This window comes from Epinephelus fuscoguttatus, linkage group LG7 (genome assembly GCF_011397635.1).
Source record: "Epinephelus fuscoguttatus linkage group LG7, E.fuscoguttatus.final_Chr_v1".
Classification (NCBI taxonomy): Eukaryota; Metazoa; Chordata; class Actinopteri; order Perciformes; family Serranidae; genus Epinephelus; species Epinephelus fuscoguttatus.
In genome coordinates, this window is record NC_064758.1 from 26,946,981 (window position 1) to 26,965,747 (window position 18,767).

Below are 18,767 nucleotides of genomic sequence, written 5' to 3' on the forward strand. Positions count from 1 at the left end.
GAATGCTGACTGGGCTGGCACATGAAGGTTGCTGACACCGGATTGGCCCACTTGGAGTCAGAGGGTTTTTAAACCTTGGCCTTTCTTGGGAGTGGGAAGAGTGGGGAGTCACACATCATGTTATGTCTGGGTTCCCCTAGACCGGGGATATAACAGTATGTCCCCACAATGCAGTAAGATCCAAACAAAAAGTTCTGGATTCCTTAAAGTTTTCATTTTCATGCTCACCTTTTCTCTCCTGTGTGCTCTCTCAAAAATTCTAATAAGCTTCATCAGCAGGAAGATAACCAAATAAAATGAAGACAAAACTGGGAGTGTTTTTTCCTGATACTATTTTGGATCATAAATAGATGTGTCTAATTCTTGTTCTGCCAGGTGTTTAATGATTTCATCAGCGTGTTTTTAAAGTCATCCCTGTGTAGCTGTGGCTTCATGCTTGGGCTCACTGGGCCTTATGCAAGAGCATTTTCCTATACTTATCCTGAGTCTCTTTTTCTTCTGTGAAATTTGCTCCTTTGAATGCTCCAAGTCCGATTCACCAAAGCCTCGTAACTGCACAACATTCTTGTGAATTTCATGTCATTCTGATGAAAAGCAGCTGTGCATATTTGTGAGATTTAAAGGTGCTGTATGTAACTCTGGAGAAAGACAGGTGATTGTTGAGTCTCATTCCCAGGTCATCAAATACCGATGCTTTGGGGTGATGGTTCAACCAGACGACCAAACCAAAGCATTGGTGTTTGACGACCCAGGAATGAGACTCAACAATCAACTGTCTTCTTCCAGAGGTACATACCTTTAATCATTAGCACAATCAGTGTCCACACATTTCAATGTAGGGCTACCTCTGCTGTGTTTATGGGCAGGTATTGTTTCAGTTTAATTAGTCAGTGCTCTGAAATGTTTCTGTTGTCTAATGAATCACAAAAGAGTTTTAATATGATGGGAGTGTCCAAACTGATAGGTGTGGCGAAGACATAAAAGGCCGGTGTTGTTTAAACCCTGTCGTTGTTGAAGTCTGTCTTGATCAGCTTGATATACAACGTGGTATAACATTATTTGCGTGACTATCTTGATATAGCCAGCGTTCGTCATATCAACATCAGAAAAGACAAACGCACCTACAACCTCTAGACGCTACAAAGAATTGAACTGTGATTGATGGGAAGTGGATGAAACTTGTGAGTACCTACAAGTCGAAGAACGAGGACATAGGTGGATAAATTTAAAGGTAGGTTTTCTGGTTTGGTAAAATAAGTTGATGACTAGTGTTCATCTCACTGCTGGCCTTAATAAGTTAGCTGTTGAGAACTGTTTTTACATAAAGAAATGCTTCGGTGTTGTGCAGTGTGGTAGCAAATATCAAGGTCATTTGTCATAAATACAATGTGATATGTAAAATATAAAATGAAACTATGCACACAATTCTGAAAGCTCATGTTTGAACACCAAGACTCCAGACTGCACAGTTCAATTGTTTTCACACAAATAGAAATTTAAATTATATTTTTGTAAAACTCAAAGCACAAATTGGATCATTTCGCACACTTTTTTTTCCACATGGAATACACTGACCTTCAAAACACCACAACCTAATTACGTCTCACCTCAACTCAGTTGGCAAAACACACTTTTAATACTGTGGATATATCAGATAAACGTTGCATTAATACAATCTAGGTCATAACTCCAAATGAGCTCCACCTGGACTAAACTCACAACCCAGAGTCACACTGTAAACCTGTAGCTGACACTGCTGACACTTAGAGTCGTAAGAATCCTCAGATGTTACCTGTTTTGGCCAGACTCACAGTAATTGAAGTGATAGAGTAAGTACAATGAGAAACACTACAGTAAGAAATGATAAGAATGTCTTTCTGGGGATGTAATGATGAAATAAGTGCTCAAATACAAAAAGGTCACAAAACAGATAATTGTTACTGTAATACGCTAAGATTTTCATCTGACTGTAAAACAAATGTTTTTTGGTCGGCCTTCCTCTCCGTTCTCTGTGCTGCTCCAATTTTCTCTGACACAGCAGAAGTCACCTGAGGCCTTTGTAATGCTCTGACACAGGATTGGTATGTTTTGCTAATTGTGTTTGAGCAGGTGAGATGTGAGTAAGACCAGCTTGTAATAAGGGCGTGTTGTTTTACAGGCCAGATTTTTTTAGGTGAACAAAGTGTGCTAAATTCTGCAAAAATGTGATTTAAAAATCTCTACTTGAATTAAAACAATGGAATTGTGCTCAAAGTTCAGCAGTCTGGAGTCTTGGTGTTGATACATGAGCTTCAGGTTTTCAGAATTGTGTCCATAGTTTCACTTTATGTGTGTATACAGTGAAGAAAAACTGTAACTTTAATCTGAGGTAAGACTCTGGGAAGTGAGTTTAGTCCAGCTGGATTGGACAGACAAATGTGCACTGTATCCTATACTGATACAAAGTAAATTCACATTGTTTCACAATATGGAAACAGTCTTTACAGTTTACAAAGAGTAAAAAAATTGCAGCCTATTTTGAGACGAAAAAACCTAAACTAAAAGCTGAAAAAGGAGAAAAAACAGAAAGTATTTCTACACAGTTTTAAAAATTTAAATAAATAGCATGGCCTCATTAAGCCACAGCATACAGTATATAAACAGTATTTTAATTGTTGCATTTTAAATTTCTCTGAAGTGGTTGCAGTAATTCAGTGCAAGAACACCCACCTCACTGGATTTATTTTTGTTTCACACCTCACTTTTCTTTCTTGAACTCATTCCCTACTGTGCTCTTATGTACATTCCTTTTTCCATAGAAATCACTTTCTCCAGAAAATCCAGCACAGTATCAGGAAGCTTTGGAAGATGGCAGAGCAAGGACAGCACAAGGTAACACATCGTGTTTAAATTAAAACATTTTCTATGTCAAAGTATAGCGGTTTGGTGTGGTCTCAAAGAGGTGTGATTTTAACTCTTTTCACATGTTTTTTTCTTTCAATGATCTCCCATTCATTTGAATGGAAACATTTATGTTGTTTTTTGTGATTTTCATAAAGACTGCTTGGCAAATCTCTGTTGAACAAGAAGAATAAACACAACGGATCATATATAGTTGCCTTGCTGTTGCACAGCAGGCACCCTCAATAAAGGAAAACGAGTTCACTAATTGTACCTCTACTGGTATCTCCTGGGTCACAGATAAACTAGGTGTGTCCCTTTTTTGTTGTATTTTGTTCTATCACATGCTCAGTGATCCAGTCAGGATGTTGTTCAGACATTCCTCTGTAGCTTTGGCTTCATGTTTGCTTCTGGTTTTACTGGTACTCTTGTAAACATAACAGGACTTGGTTTCTGTTCTATGTGCTGTGCCAGGTGTTTAATGATCCCATCCACGGGCATATGGAGTTACACCCATTACTCGTCAAAATCATTGACACACCTCAGTTCCAGAGACTACGAAACATCAAGCAGCTTGGAGGGGCTTACTTCGTTTACCCTGGAGCATCCCACAACCGCTTTGAACACTCTATTGGGTAGGTCCGCATATTATCAGATAGATACAGTTTTGTGTCCCGAGGAAATCACAATCCAAAGTAGTAAGAAAAGCACCTAATATAACTGATACAACCAAAGCAAACACATTAGAATAGGTATAGTAAAAGTTGATGTTTCCAGTTTTGCAGCAGGATACTCGTGTGGTAATTGTGTAACCCGTTTTTTGTTGTTGTGTTCTGTATGTGGGGATAAAGGGTGGGGCACCTAGCAGGAGAACTTGTAAAAGCTCTGAGTGCAAGGCAGCCAGAACTCCTCATCACTGCAAGAGACATCCTTTGTGTGCAGATTGCTGGTCTTTGCCATGACCTGGGTGAGTGACACACTCTTTTCACTATTACATGTAACAGGTTTTAAATAGTATTTGCTGGGTGTGATTAAGAGCGGAAATGAAAGTGTAACTATCCACAAAATGTCACATAAAAGCCAGTGTCGACCTAATGGTCAGGGGTATGGCAGGCATTAACAACTGAAGGCTGGTCTCTTATGAAGGCAGACATTAAAAACAATGTCTCACATGAAAATGTACAATGTTTGTTTCTTTTCTTAACAAAACTATTGTTTTCATTTCAGTGTTGAGCTAAACTCAACAGTTCCTGCAGGTCATTCAGATTAACCGCCTAACAGGAGAGGTGAAAGATTGTGCCCTTTGACCAAGTGGGAGAGCACTTATTGTGAAATATTTGCAGCAAGTACACAATTGTTTAAATGTACAACAGCATTTTCAGACAGTCTCTCCTGGAAGGCAGTTATAGTGTTGGCACACATTTGTAGCTACACCACAAAAGTAAAAAAAAAAAAAAAAAGTCACTTTAAATCATCATAAACAGATGTGCTCAAATTTTTCTAGAAATTCTGAAATTGACATTAGCGCTGAATTTGGATGGAAACTAATGTTTGTGTAGACACACAGTGAAACTGTGTGTATGGCATGACTACTGGTATGTTGTTGCTTTAAAGAAAATAATGCAAACAATAATAACAGTAATTTGCAGCAGATTACAAAACATAATTTTATAATATCGTCAATATCAGTAAAGGCCTGTCTCTAATACTAGCCTAAAATAAAACAGGCCTGATAAGATACACTCACAAATGTTTCACTTCACAGTTTGACTTATTTTACAGTATCTCCCATATCTAGGACATGGACCCTTTTCCCATCTGTATGATCAGGTGTTCATCCCCAAGACATGTTCAGAAAAAAAAGGGTGGAAGGTGAGAAACTGTTATTTCTGTACCTGACATATGCCATGATATGAAATACTGTAAAACTTCCATTAAAAGCCTTGTCTCAATTAAACACCCAGTCCCTTTCACTAGCCCAGTGTGGCTACACATTTTGCTAAATAAACACCTGTCTTAATCAGACGCCTGGTCTGGTTTTCAAGCAGTTCATGTGCCTTTATAGAAGTTCTTCAGATGTATAAAACCAGGTTGTTGGCTACCTCAAATCATGTGTCCATTTCTCTATTACTCTGTAAGATATTCATATTCTTTTAGTCTGTAAGGGTCCTCACATCAAAAGAATCCAAAAGAATCCTAGTTGTAAATATTGTTTTGCAGGATAAAGTGGTGTTGTGTTGGTGTGCTGGGTGCCGTAACTCTCTCTCTCTCTCTCTCTCTCTCTCTCTCTCTCTCTCTCTCTCATGGGCTGTCTATCCGACCTAAATCGAATGAATGATTCATAATTGAGCCCTAATGTTGAAACAAGTAATATTCATATTGGTTTACATAAACTGTTTGATTGTATTTCCCATCTTTGCTGAGCAACAGTTCAACATTCCTTTCAACAGTGAAAGGAATTAAAGGCCTGTCCCATATAGACGCCTGTTGATGTCAGTGATTTAAGCAATTAGTAGCACGGGCTATTAATTGAAGTTTTGCAGTGATAACCACTGAAATCATCGTACATAGGTGAGTCAGGCTCAATGAGGAGAGGGGAGAGCGATTCTTGGTCTCTGCTGCTGATATTTTAGTACACAGCACAGGCTTGAGAAGTTATAAGTCTTTCCTGTTTCAAAACTCCATCTGTTAAAATCAACAAGGTGAACCCAAGCACAGAACACACAGACTCAGGAAGAAAGTGATACTTACATCTCTATGAACAGATGTTCCTTTACCCAAGTTTGGACCTATTATGTAATATATAATGTGTGCAATTAAATAAGGAATCCATCAGCTGTGTAATTCTGGGCTCATACTCACGTTTAAAATATCAATTTAATAATAATATTAATTATGAAAAAATTACTGAACTGTTCAGTCCTTCATTATGCTATCTTTGAATGAGCACAAATGTATTTATACAAATGTATGAAAGAACCTTTAAAATAACATTCTTTCATGTGCAAAACATTTTTTAAAATAACTGCTTCAAAAGCCTTTTTACTATATTTCATAAATTCCCTCTCTAATATCTGTTTCATGTTGGATACATCAACAAATTTCTTCTTCAAACAACTGCATTTATTCAAGTTTCTCACCAAACGCTACATTTTACAAGATCACATTTGAACACCTCATGAGAACAACCTTTGCCCAATACTCATTTTACTGAAAAGAGCTTGAACACATCATAATGTGATTAATACGTTAACTAATTCTCCTCCTGCTGATGTCAAACACAGATTAGTTGTTCACAATGTAGCATTATCAAGGAAACAATATGGTGTGTCCCCTGACGTGTCGATGGTGACTTTACTTTGTCCTTTCATCCCGACAGCGTCCCGAGGAAGATCTCTGTTCATCCCAAACATGTTTTCTATCGTCACTATTGATGTGGTACAACAGGAAAACATCGGCCACTGCCATCGGTGGATGTCATCTTATTTGCTAATAGGCCAGTGGCAGTCAGCAAGGCTATTAATAGGTGCATCCTGAAATTAAATGACATCAACATGACATATTTAACAATGGAACAACAACAACAATGAAAATGTTGATTATCCTGACATTAATTATTGGTGCTGTAATAAATGTCAGCAGTATAATGTAAACATCAAACCTTGGTATAATGAACCCACACAAAACATTTGTAATACATGAAATTGAGAGTCTCTGTTGTTGGTTTTACACCAACACCCATCACTGAGCATCTATCTATCTATCTATCTATCTATCTATCTATCTATCTATCTATCTATCTATCTATCTATCAATATTTTTGCTATTAATTCTCATCTCTTGATCAATCTATGTATCTTGCAGCATGATGACGCCTCTCTACAGATGTTTGACCACCTAGTGGAACGTAATGGCCTAGAGGAGGAGATGGAGAGGTACGGCCTGGTGCTGCCTCAGGACCAGACCTTCATCAAAGAGATGATTGCAGGACCACTCAAAAAAAGACAGGTAGAACCGCACACAGAGACAGTTGATGAGGTTTGTTCTGAATTGCATACTTAATCTTTTTACTTCTAGTAGGTGCTGCAGCTGCTCCTAAAAAGTACTTACTGTTGCATACAGTATGAACATAGTCGGGACATACTGCTTTCTCATAACATTACACCCTGAACTTTGACCCGCCTGCTTTTATATCCGTTACCTTGGAGATAAACAAACGCCACTCTCCAAGTTCGCCAGAGATGGAGATCAACCCGTAGAGCTCTGCTGTTGTTACTTTGAAATATGTCGAGTTGAACTCAAAAGTTATGACTGCACAGATTGTAGATTCTAACATATTATATTTGCAACAGTGAAATCACATCTGCAGTTCTCTTTAACTGTTATTTCCATCGTTATGTCCAACTGTTGTTTCTAATATTGATGATTATTTTGTTTTCTTCAACAATTAATGTTCCTGTTATTCCTGTTCCACTGGTTAAAAGCGCTGTCATCTGTCATTGCACCTTCTGACAGCCGTCAGTCAGCTGACAAACAGATGTTAACGAGGTGTGAAGCTGTCATGTGTTTGTGGCTCAGTCAATGTGACGTATGCAGAGGATTGTGGGTCAGAGTAGCCAGAAAAGCATGCTGGCTTGCATACTGCAAAATCGGACAGGATGTAGTAGAACATCCTGGTATGTTTGGTACTAATGTTGTGCTGTGGACTGTATTTCTTTACCACGTGGTCACTGGTTGTCTGTCATATATTTCTACTTATATGTCTTGTTGTATGTTTCTTTTTACTGTGCCTGCCACAGGAGTCACTCCTTAAGGGGCATACAGAGTTATCTGAACTGACTAAAAGGTGCAGAACATCAGTCCTGCCTGTGTAAACTGTTTGAAATCATTCAGTATCATTATCGCTACAGCAGCCAGTGTCTAATGTCAATAATGTGCTGTCATCTCTGCAGTGGCCATATGAAGGCCGTCCACAGGAAAAGTCCTTCCTCTATGAAATTGTGGCCAACAAAACAAATGGCATTGATGTGGACAAGTTTGACTACTTTGCCAGGTGAGGCTTGTTGTTCAGCTACTGAAGAGAAATTCACTTTGTGATGCAGAGTGATAAATTATTATGTGTTATTTCCCCAGATCAATTACAACATTCTCCTGATTTTAACAGTATGGAGCAATCTCCAGGGTGCTTTGATTAGTTTAACATAAAAAGCCTATTTTCTTCACACATTTCTTTACTGTCTCCTCTCAGGGACTGCCACCACCTGGGCATCCGGAACAACTTTGACCATCTCCGCTACTTTAAGTTTGCCAGGGTGTGTGAGGTGGACGGGCAGAAGCACATCTGCTCTAGGGACAAGGTGCTGACTTTGCTACATCTCCTTTTTGATCGGATTTTAAAACAACAATCTGTTCAGATGATTAGATGTGACTAAAATACATGTAATTCTTTTAATAGGAGGTGAACAATCTGTATGACATGTTCCACACACGGTACAGTCTCCACAGAAGAGCCTACCAGCACAGTGTGAACAAGATCATGGAGTTCATGTAAGTACTGACCCTTCTCAGGTTTGTACTGAAACAACATGTTGCTTTGTCTGCCATCTGATGTAGCTTATTTCATACAATTGACTCTCTTGTATAATATACATTGGTGATCACATATTGTATATGATTATCCAGGATTGCAGAGGCCTTTTTACAAGCAGACGAGCACATCAAGATTGAAGGCTCAGGAGGGGAGATGTTCACTCTCTCCGGAGCCATAGATGACATGGAGGCCTACACCAAGCTGACAGGTCTGTAGATGCCACTGTGTGCTGTAAGCTTGTGTTTAAACATTAATGCAGAGCGAGGAGTGGGCAGGATACACAAACCACCATCTGTGCCATGTTCAACAAAGAGTACATGTCTTCTGAATTGTCCAAACATATTCTGTCAAACTCCTGTCAGTATTACTTCTTGTGTTAGATTGTTTTTATTTACTAACATAAATGATATAAAAAACTGACAATTGTCTGGATTATTCTAAGAATTTTGGTGGTAAATGGCTCAGTTAGGCAACTTACCTACACACATCATGCCATCAGCTGACATCATGTCTTACAGCTGACCCACTTTGTTTGTGCTCTTTAGCAGTTTAATTACAACAATAACAGCTTAGCAAGCAAGGTCACCACTATTTATAAACTAACACAAAGACATGGACGAATCTTACGTCTGACCCTCGAGTGAGACAGAGATCGTCTTTATGGGCTCAAAAACTCACCATGCTGAGCTAATGTTGCTAAGCTATGATCAGACAGTTGGGTTTAGCAAATAATGAGAGCAGAACAAACTTGCTCAGGTTTATTCATGTTTTATGAACAAATTAATTAAGCAGAAGTAATTTTATCAGATATATTGGTGAGTTAAACCTCTTAGTTTATTTGTGAAACACTACGAATGATTTTGTGACCTTGTCTTTGGTTTGTTCCAACTGATCTGTCTTCTGCTCTGTTGTTTGTCCTGTAGATGATGTCTTTCACCAAATACTCAACTCCTCCGATCCGCTCTTGGCTGAGGCGAGGGAGATTCTACAGAGAATCATCACTCGAAACCACTACAAGTTACTGGCTGAAACAAACTGTACACCAAACCAAATCAAGGTGTGCACCGTGTGTTTTGGTGCCTGTATAGCAAAACACTTCAGTTTGACATATTATCTATTTCACTGCAGCTATAAGTACACCGACGATCATAAGAGCAGGTTTTGTTATAACAGAGCTGGATGCTGTGCTCCTTTTGTGGTTGATGAGCGCAGATGTCTCTATGGGTATTGTACCTGGATGTCATGTGGAGTGCAACACATTCCTATCAGTCACAGTTACTATTACAATTACCAATCCCTCAACTTGATAGAGGCCGAAATGCTTCTGTACCCTAGATTTTAAACCAGGGAGTGCCAGTCAGACTGCACACGTATATCCACTTACAAAGTGGCGGTATTTGAAAAGTTGGGATGTGAACGTGTTGATATGACTTACAAGTTAACTCTAGCGTGTCTGTGCTGTAGATTTTCCCCATTTTCCCCATACACAGTAAAATATTCATATTAAGATTTATACACTCTCGTTTTGAACCTTTGAATAACTGATCATGTTTCAGTGTGGACAGACGGCCAAAAATGAGAAACAAAGATGTGTTGTTTTTTTTTAATTTCTAATGTGGACATATCCTTACTGTGTGTTGTCAAGATCCTTGAGGCCAACTGGAAAGAAGAATTGACTGGAGCCCTTCAAGGGGACGGGCTAAACCCAGAGGACTTTGAAGTTATAGTGAGTTTTTTTGTCTTATCACTTTTACTTCACTTTTCTTTCAATCTTGGGTTTTGTGGATTGAGATTTATTTTGTGAGATGCTTGTCATAATTAACTTGTGAATGTTAAAATAGGGCTCTGTCTAACCCTTCTCTTTTAGGACAGTACTATGGACTATGGGAGCAAAGACAAGGACCCAATTAGAAATGTGTATTTCTACAGCAAGAGAGACCCTGACACAGCATTCCATATCCCCAGAGAGCGGGTCAGAACTAACGCAGTGACAACAAAATCATCTCTGTCTTTCCATGAGCTATTCATTCCTTGTGTGTATTTCTTTATAAGACAGCCTCTGTTACAGTATGTCATTTTTCTCAAGTTTATGCTGTTGTCATTCTTGTCAGGTGTCCAGCCTCCTCCCAACATGCTTTTCTGAGATGCTGATCAGGGTTTACTGTAAGAGGACTGATGAAGAGCCACTGGAGCGTGCCCGTGAGCGCTTCAGGAACTGGTGCGAAGATAGAGGGTTGCCAGTGCTGCAGGTAATATTCAGATCTAGGCTGTTAAATATAGAAAAGTACTGTGTGGGGCCCTCAGGCTTGAGGTTCTACTAAATGACAGTGATACTATAGTCTGTACTACATTAGGTGTATTAGGATGGGCACATGAGCAGGGAAAGTTCAATTATTTATGTTACATCTTGTCAGAGCTCCAAGATCTGAATGCAGTTCAGTTGCTCTCTGATCTTGGATCTGGAGTTCGTGCCGTGTAGGGCTGCTGCTAATGATTTTTTTCACATTGACTAATTGACTAAAATAGTTTGGTGAATAGATGTATGAGGTTAACTAATGATGTGAAATGTCTTTGACAACAAATGAATGATAATCATTTTTGAGTTATTCAGAGTCTGTGTGAGAATACTGGATAGTTAGAACAAACGCAGGCTATGTAACTGTGTAGTTTGCAGTATTGTGGTAAAGTTCACAGTAATGGACTAATGTGGCCTGGTGCAGGACAGGCTTTGGTATCCATGCTCACGGTTAGCTTAGGTCAAGGGTAGCAGTCATCAATTTGAATTTAAGATGATGATGCTCTTTAGTATCACTTGCCAAATTGCATGTTGATGCTGTGGCTAAGGTTTGGAAAGCAGCCCTGACTGAATGATAGCCCATGTAAACTCTGTTGATATATTGTAGAATGCAGCCCAGAGCCACAGCAGCCTTAAAAGAAGGTCATAAGGATCATAAAGCCTGTTGAAAAAGAAAACAAGTCCACCGCAGGTGACAGTTCAAATCAGTTTGGCAGTTATTTTGAGATGAATCATTTTTTCCCACTACACTGCTCCTATGGATTTGGGGGCTTCCCCACCAGGCCAAACCCCACTTTAACCCCTGAGTACAGAGCCCTGCTTCAGTGATGATGAAGTACATATCTCAGTGCACTGCTCATGTTGATATTAATGCACTTCTCTGTCTTTTTTTACATGCAGGGGGAAGGCCAAGAAACACAAGCGCTAATCCCAGAGGGAGAATAAGTTTTGGCAGATGGAGAGAAGGCAAACACTCCCTGATACTCACTGGATTATTATGATTTACTACCAACATGTTAAATTGAGTTAATCTGAGTTGTAGGGACATGACATATTTAAAGGTGTTTGGTTTTGATGTTAATCGTGTGAATTAATGTGGTAATCAAATCAGATATTAGTTTGACTTTGAGTGATTTTCGATTAGAGGTTGTTTTTGGTTTTGTGGTTGCAACTCGGTCATTTTACTTTATCTTTGCTCATACTGCATTTATCATTAAGCCCAAAGGGCTGAAAGTTTTCACCAATGACTGGAAGTTGGGTGCAGATCTTGCTCAGGGGCGCCATTATTTAAGGTAAAATGTTTTAAGTCTGACTTACATGGAACTTGGTACAGACATCTATCTATTTATTCTCTATAAATTGTGTGAATTAATGTGGTAATCAGATCAGACATTAGTTTGACTTTGAGTGATTTTTGATTAGAGGTTGTTTTTGGTGTTGTGGTTGCAACTTGGTCATTTTACTGCATCTAAGGTACGGTAAGGTAGCTTTATTAGTACCCGAGGGTAGATTTGGTTTGCAGTTAGGTTAGGTGAGTCGGCTGCTTTCACACAGACAACACTTACGACAAAGATATAAGACAGTGCTCACCTACTGCATTTATCATTACTTATTTACTGTTCATCTTTTAATTTGTTTGTGAAATGTCTCTTATATTGTTTGCATCTTTTTTTCGGGTTTCAAGTCCAAAGAGCTGAAAGATTTTCACCAATGACTGGAAGTTGGGTGCAAATCTTGTTCAACAAATATGATCCCAATAAGCCAAACTGGGGCGCCATAATTTAAGGTAAAAATTTTGAACTTGAAAACATACTTGAACACAGACTACATTTTCTGCCAATTTTAATATTTTCAAAACATATTTATGACATCTCCTCCTAAACTGTAGGTCCAATTTGTGCCACTAACCAATAAACTTTGAGTGGGCGTGGCTTAGCACAGAAATTGGCCAATCATTATGACACTTTGAGGAATGTCAGCACAGGTACCTGAAACATACCCTGAAAGTCTCATTCAAATCGGGCACTAGAGGGCGCTACAAATGCAGACAAGATTTACTGCCCTGCAGTTGTCTCTGCTAACCAGTCAAGTCAGGCTTTCATCCATGTCTCTGCAGACTGTATATGTAGCCGTAGACAATGTTCAGGGCCGCCCCTCCCTAAACTCAGAACATGCGCTGTGCGTAGGGCCTCATCTTCCATGGGGGGCCACATTTTGCGCGAGCGGACGTATTTGCGCATATGCGCAATGGATGCGCACATGCGCTACCGTGAGGCGCGCGTAGAATCAGCTCGGGGAAGGAGAGAAGAGACCTGACCGCCCATGCGTCGCTGCAATGATTGACAGCACTCGACATCTGAACAATAAGAGGGGTGCGCTGGCAGGCGCTTGCAGAGCTGCAGCAGGTGAAGAGTTGTCAACATGTCGTCCAAAAGAGGAGTATGTGTGGGGACAGGAGTGTGTGCGGGGACGGGAGGGCGGGGGGACTCCACGGAGGGGGAGACCCGACCTTCGGGGCTATGTGCAGGGCCGGGAGGTCGGATGCTCCCAGAGAGGGGAGAGGGAGAAATATAGCTAAATAAGATGAAAATAGAAAAAAATGTCTCTGTATTTTATTTCTGTTTTCAGTGTTTAATTAAGGTGGGAGAGGCGGAGGGCTGAGGGAGATCGGACGCCTCCAGAGAGGGGAGAGGGAGAAATATAACAAAATAAGGTTAAATAGGAAAAACCTGTCTCCCTCTTTTATTTTATTTTTAGTGTTTAAGTGTTTAATCAAGGGTGGGGGATTGAGGTGGTGGAAGTTACATTCTTTTGATGAGTAATTGATGGCTGTTTGTGACTCAGATTTGTTTATTTATTTATTTCAGTTTGAAGTTATTTTTATTGAATATTTATTTATTTATTTCAGGTTGAATTTTTTATTTTATTTGACTCATACAGCCAAACTAGTTTATCTACAGTACATTTGTTGTTGTCAGTAAAGGTTGTCAAGTTAAATGGCAAGTTGTTGTGCAGTCATTTTGTACCTATGATACATTTGGGATGGGGGCCTCCAAATGAAATTTTGCTTCGGGCCCCAATTTGGTCAGGGGCAGCCCTGACAATGTTTCAAATATGGAGATGCAAAGAAGCTATTTTAAAAGGTGGACACTTCACACACATCTTCAATCTTTTAAAACTGGCTCTTGGGAAGCACTTTGTGTTTAATTTTTCAATATGAAATAAGATAATTAGGATTACTATTATGATGACATTATATATCACTATTTCTCACTGTAGTCATACCTTAAAGCTCACTTTGCTTTCTTTGATGTAACCATCGTTGTGTTTTGCTAATGGTATGAAAATGTATCAGATTCTTAATATGTGATGGGTCTGTAAAGAGAAACCTACCAAAGGCTATTAGAGCCTTTCAACTGTATTCCTATTGACATGGGTTGATAACAGATTATGCCTGTCTGTTTGAAATAAAACTCTTTTTCCCTCGTCATTGTGCAGTTGCACTTCTCCAACCCCAGATGACATCATACATTGGTGTTTTCCTGCTGATGATTATGTGTCTGCTAAATGTTTCAACAATGTGTCGTCAAAGAAAAACCTTTTGTGGATAAATTGTTAAATGCTGTATAAGCAAAAAAAAAAAGAAAAAAGAACAGAGTTATGACACTCGAGGGTTACAGCACCTGGCATACCAACACAGTCCTGTTAAAACAATACTCACAACTTGGAACACATCACCACATAGTGCACTCTTCAACGTCCAGCTATAAATTAAAAAAAAACCAAACAAAAAAAGCTATTTATACATTATATACCCCATTACAGCTGCAAAGATTAAGCATTCAGAAATATGATCAGTTATACGTCTAAAATATCAGGAAACTTTTTCAGTTAAAGTTCTGTTTTTTTTCTCCCACTGTGAACACACTGCCTGCACTCATCTATGTATAATTTACACACTTCTGTGTGAACTCACTTTTTGTTCACTCCACATGGGTATTTTTATACAACTACACCAAGTGGCCACACGATGTCAGTGTTGCTCAAATCTTTAGAGTTCAGTCTGCTTTGTTCCAATAAAATGTGCTCTGCTGCACCATATGCCCAACTAAGTAGTACTCTTTGGTCCTCTGGGGACTTTGGTCTTTCCTTCTATGATGATGATGCCCCATCTTGTTAGTAAGTGTATCCAGAAATATTTGTATCTCAACAAAGGAGGTTGGACATCTCTAGTAATATTATCATTGTTGGGTGCTGTTGGGCAAAAGTATTAGGCACTTTGACAACGTGGCAGGGAATGAATGCAAAGTGACTGATGAGGTAATGAGATGCAGGTGTGTGTCGATCATGGGGCGGTCAGGTGATGAGGAAAGGAGGTCCAGTCTGAGGACATCTGGTGGATGGAAGGAGAATGGCAGTGGTTTGGTTTGGAGAAAGAGTTTTTTCCAGGGAAAACATTTTGACATGCCATAGTAGGAAATGCACAGGTGCAAATAATGACATTAATAATGGCTGAATTCCATTAAGCTGCTTTGATTTCAGGTTCCTGCGTGCCTGCTCAGTCTTACTGGGACACTTAAATATAACAGAGCCATCGTTCATGTTATCAGTAACACCTGTGCTTTTCCTATGACAAGCAAAAATGTCTGCTTTGATAAAAGCCTACATGTGGCTGTAGATGAGGGACAGAGAAACAGACCGTTATACCTTAACTGAAAAGTATGGACTTTATTAAAATGCAGCAACAAAAAGATCAAGTGAAGACAAACTGATATTTATCTATAATGATGAAAACTCTGTCTGTGTGTCTATTCCGCGTTTTTCTCCTCACTGACTTGGTCAATCCATGTGAAATTTGGCACAGTGGTAGAGGGTCATGGGAGGATGTGAATGAAGCACTATTACATCAATTGGCCAAAGGGGGCGCTATAGCAACCGATTGAAATTGCAAACTTTGAATGGGCCGATCTCATGCTCCGTATGTCGTAGAGACATGAAACACAGAGATGCCTCTCCTCATGAGGAACAAATTTGCCTCAAGAACTCATAACTTCCGGTTATATAGATTTTCCGCCATTTTGAATTTTTTGAAAAACACAGTACACAGTACTTGACTTACTTTTCACCGACTATAAATGTTTAATAATAGAAGTTGTGAGATATTCTGTTTCTACTCAATAGTAATGCGAATTTCTATAAACTGCTGATATTTTTAACATCACAACTCGCAAGAAATCTGTAAAGTAGGCTGGACAGAGCTACACATTTCAATTTTTCAATGATTAAGCTGTGTATTTTTAATAAAAATAAGGTGCCAGAGTCCAAAAAAAAAAAGCATCAAAATAGAGCTTGCTTATGACCTCATATACTCCTTGCTTATGATTCCTCATATACAGAGATGTAGCAGAGGTGGCATTGCAATGTGAGGAAACATAATGACATAAAGTAAATGAAGCACATGTGTAATATTGAGTATATTAGGGGAATACATTTCAGGCAAATTGTAAAAGTTACCCACACCTTGGTTAATCTTTGCAGCTCTAATGGGGTGTATTATGTATAAATAGCTGTTTTTATTTTTTATTCATAGCTGGACTTTGAAGAGTGCACGTGTGTGTGTGTGTGTGTGTGTGTGCATTGCACTATGTGGTGATGTGTTTCTGCATACATCCTGTGCCATGGATCATCTCATGATTTTGACAGAGTTGTAAAGAAAAGAAACTGTATTAGTCGTTAAAAAATACTCAAATAATTTAATAAGCAGCAACCATAAAACCAATTAAAAGCCAAGTCCCAATGCCCAGTCCCTTTAACGTCCCAGTCCCTGTCTCAATTAGACGCCTGGTCTGGTTGCCAAACAGTACTTTTTTTCTCTGTGGGTTCTTCAGATGTTGGCTACCTCAAATTACTGTATGTGTCCATTCCTCAATTACCCTCAGATCAAAAGAATAAAAAGGTTTTGTAATAAAAATGAATCCACGTTGTCAGTATTGTTTTAACAGGACTCTGTCGGTATGCCAGGTGCTGTAACCCTCAAGTGCCGTAACTCTCTCTCTCTGATGTTTGTCTGTCGGAGCTAGATCAAATGAATGATTCATAATTAATGTGTTATCTGAAGCCATAATTTTATACAAGTAATATTTATACTGATTTAAATAAACAATTTGATTGTATTTTCCGATCTCTGCTGATTAACAGTTTTGTGTGAATAAAATGAAAGGCCTGTCCCAAATATAGGCCTGTTGACTTCAATGATTTAAGCAAATAGTAGCCTGGGCTATTAAATGAAGTTCTACAGTATAGTATATCTAATTGAATTTTAAACACTCCCTAACACTTAAAGCACTAAATTTACAGCAGTGAAAGATTTTATTTTTTCATTAACATCCTTGAGGCTTTTTTTGCTTATACAGCATTTAACAATTTGTCCACAAAAGGTTTTTCTTTGACGACACATTGTTGAAACATTTAGCAGACACATAATCATCAGCTGAAAAACACCAATGTATGATGTCATCTGGAGTTGGAGAAGTGAAACTGCACAATGACGAGGGAAAAAGAGTTTTATTTCAAACAGACAGGCATAATCTGTTATCAACCCATGTTAATAGGAATACAGTTGAAAGGCTCTAATAGCCTTTGGCAGGTTTCTCTTTACAGACCCATCACATATTAAGAATCTGATACATTTTCACACCATTAGCAAAACACAACGATGGTTACATCAAAGAAAGCAAAGTGAGCTTTAAGGTATGACTACAGTGAGAAATAGTGATATATAATGTCATCATAATAGTAATCCTAATTATCTTATTTCATACTGACAGATTAAACACAAAGTGCTTCCCAAGAGCCAGTTTTAAAAGACTGAAGATGTGTGTGAAGCGTCCACCTTTTAAAATAGCTTCTTTGCATCTCCATATTTGAAACATTGTCTACGGCTACATATACAGTCTGCAGAGACATGGATGAAAGCCAGACTTGACTGGTTAGCAGAGACAACTGCAGGGCAGTAAATCTAGTCTGCATTTGTAGCGCCCTCTAGTGCTCGATTTGAATGAGACTTTCAGGGTATGTTTCAGGTACCTGCGCTGACATTCCTTAAAGTGCCATAATGATTGGCCTATTTCTGTGCTAAGCCACGCCCACTCAAAGTCTATTGGTTAGTTGTACAAATTGGACCTACAGTTTAGGAGGAGATGTCATAAATAGGTTTAAAAAATATTGAAAATGTAGTCAGGCAGATAGATGTCTGTGCCAAGTTCCATGTAAGTCAGACTTATGGTATAGGGGATTTTTCTTCAAAATTTTTTACCTTAAATTATGGCGCCCCAGTTTGGCTTATTGGGATCTTATTTGTTGAACAAGATTTGCACCAAACTTCCAGTCATGAGAGAAAATTGAATGTGTCTTTCAGCCCTTTGGACTTGGAACCCAAATAAAAGATGCAAACAATATCAGAGACATTTCACAAACAAATTAAAAGATGAACAGTAAATGAAAAGTAATGATAAATGCAGTATGAGCAAAGATACAGTAAAATGACCAAGTTGCAACCACAACACCAAAAACAACCTCTAATCAAAAATCACTCAAAGTCAAACTAATATCTGATCTGATTACCACATTAATTCACATGATTAACATCAAAACCAAACACCTTTAAATATGTCATGTCCCTAAAACTCAGATTATGTGTTCACTTTCACTCCAGTACACATGTTGGTAGTAAATCATAATAAACCAGTGAGTATCAAGGAGTGTTTGCCTTCTTGTTTTAATTTCCATCTGCCAAAACTTATTCTCCCTCTGGGATTAGCACTTGCATTTCTTGGCCTTCCCCCTGCATGTAAAAAAAGACAGAGAAATGCATTAATATTAACATGAGCAGATATGTACTTCATCATCAAGCAGGGCTCTGTACTCAGGGGTTAAAGTGGGTTTGGCCTGGTGGGGAAGCCCCCAAATCCATAGGAGCAGTGTAGTGGGGAAAAATGATTC

The 18,767-nt window shown here is 38.8% G+C and overlaps 2 protein-coding genes across 6 annotated transcripts in view; one reads left to right on the forward strand and one right to left on the reverse strand.

Moving 5' to 3' along the window:
- The first annotated feature begins 1,021 nt into the window (after positions 1-1,021).
- Positions 1,022-13,229, forward strand: LOC125892182 (deoxynucleoside triphosphate triphosphohydrolase SAMHD1-like). Of its 5 annotated transcripts, XR_007449713.1 has the most exons (16): positions 1,022-1,231; positions 2,799-2,871; positions 3,355-3,515; positions 3,732-3,847; positions 4,679-4,752; positions 6,745-6,918; positions 7,833-7,933; positions 8,129-8,237; positions 8,336-8,427; positions 8,563-8,678; positions 9,394-9,527; positions 10,116-10,196; positions 10,338-10,442; positions 10,582-10,719; positions 11,667-11,912; positions 12,191-13,229. XR_007449713.1 is itself a non-coding variant. In XM_049581995.1 (15 exons), exons 2-15 carry the CDS (start codon positions 2,848-2,850, stop codon positions 11,709-11,711), a joined length of 1,470 nt encoding a protein of 489 aa, XP_049437952.1. In that variant the 5' UTR covers positions 1,022-1,231; positions 2,799-2,847; the 3' UTR covers positions 11,712-13,229. The 5 variants fall into 5 exon arrangements, 3 of the variants coding, with proteins under 3 accessions (XP_049437952.1, XP_049437953.1, XP_049437954.1); XM_049581995.1 differs by having other exon boundaries at positions 11,667-13,229; XM_049581996.1 differs by having other exon boundaries at positions 6,745-6,888; positions 11,667-13,229.
- Positions 13,230-17,005: 3,776 nt separating this feature from the next.
- The window catches only part of LOC125892183 (deoxynucleoside triphosphate triphosphohydrolase SAMHD1-like), a 33,230-nt gene continuing 31,468 nt past the window's right edge, over positions 17,006-18,767 (reverse strand). The window contains exon 25 of the mRNA XM_049581998.1: positions 17,006-18,609. Coding sequence (XP_049437955.1) covers positions 18,565-18,609 — 45 coding nt within the window. The 3' untranslated portion in view covers positions 17,006-18,564. The remainder of the gene's footprint in view (positions 18,610-18,767) is intronic.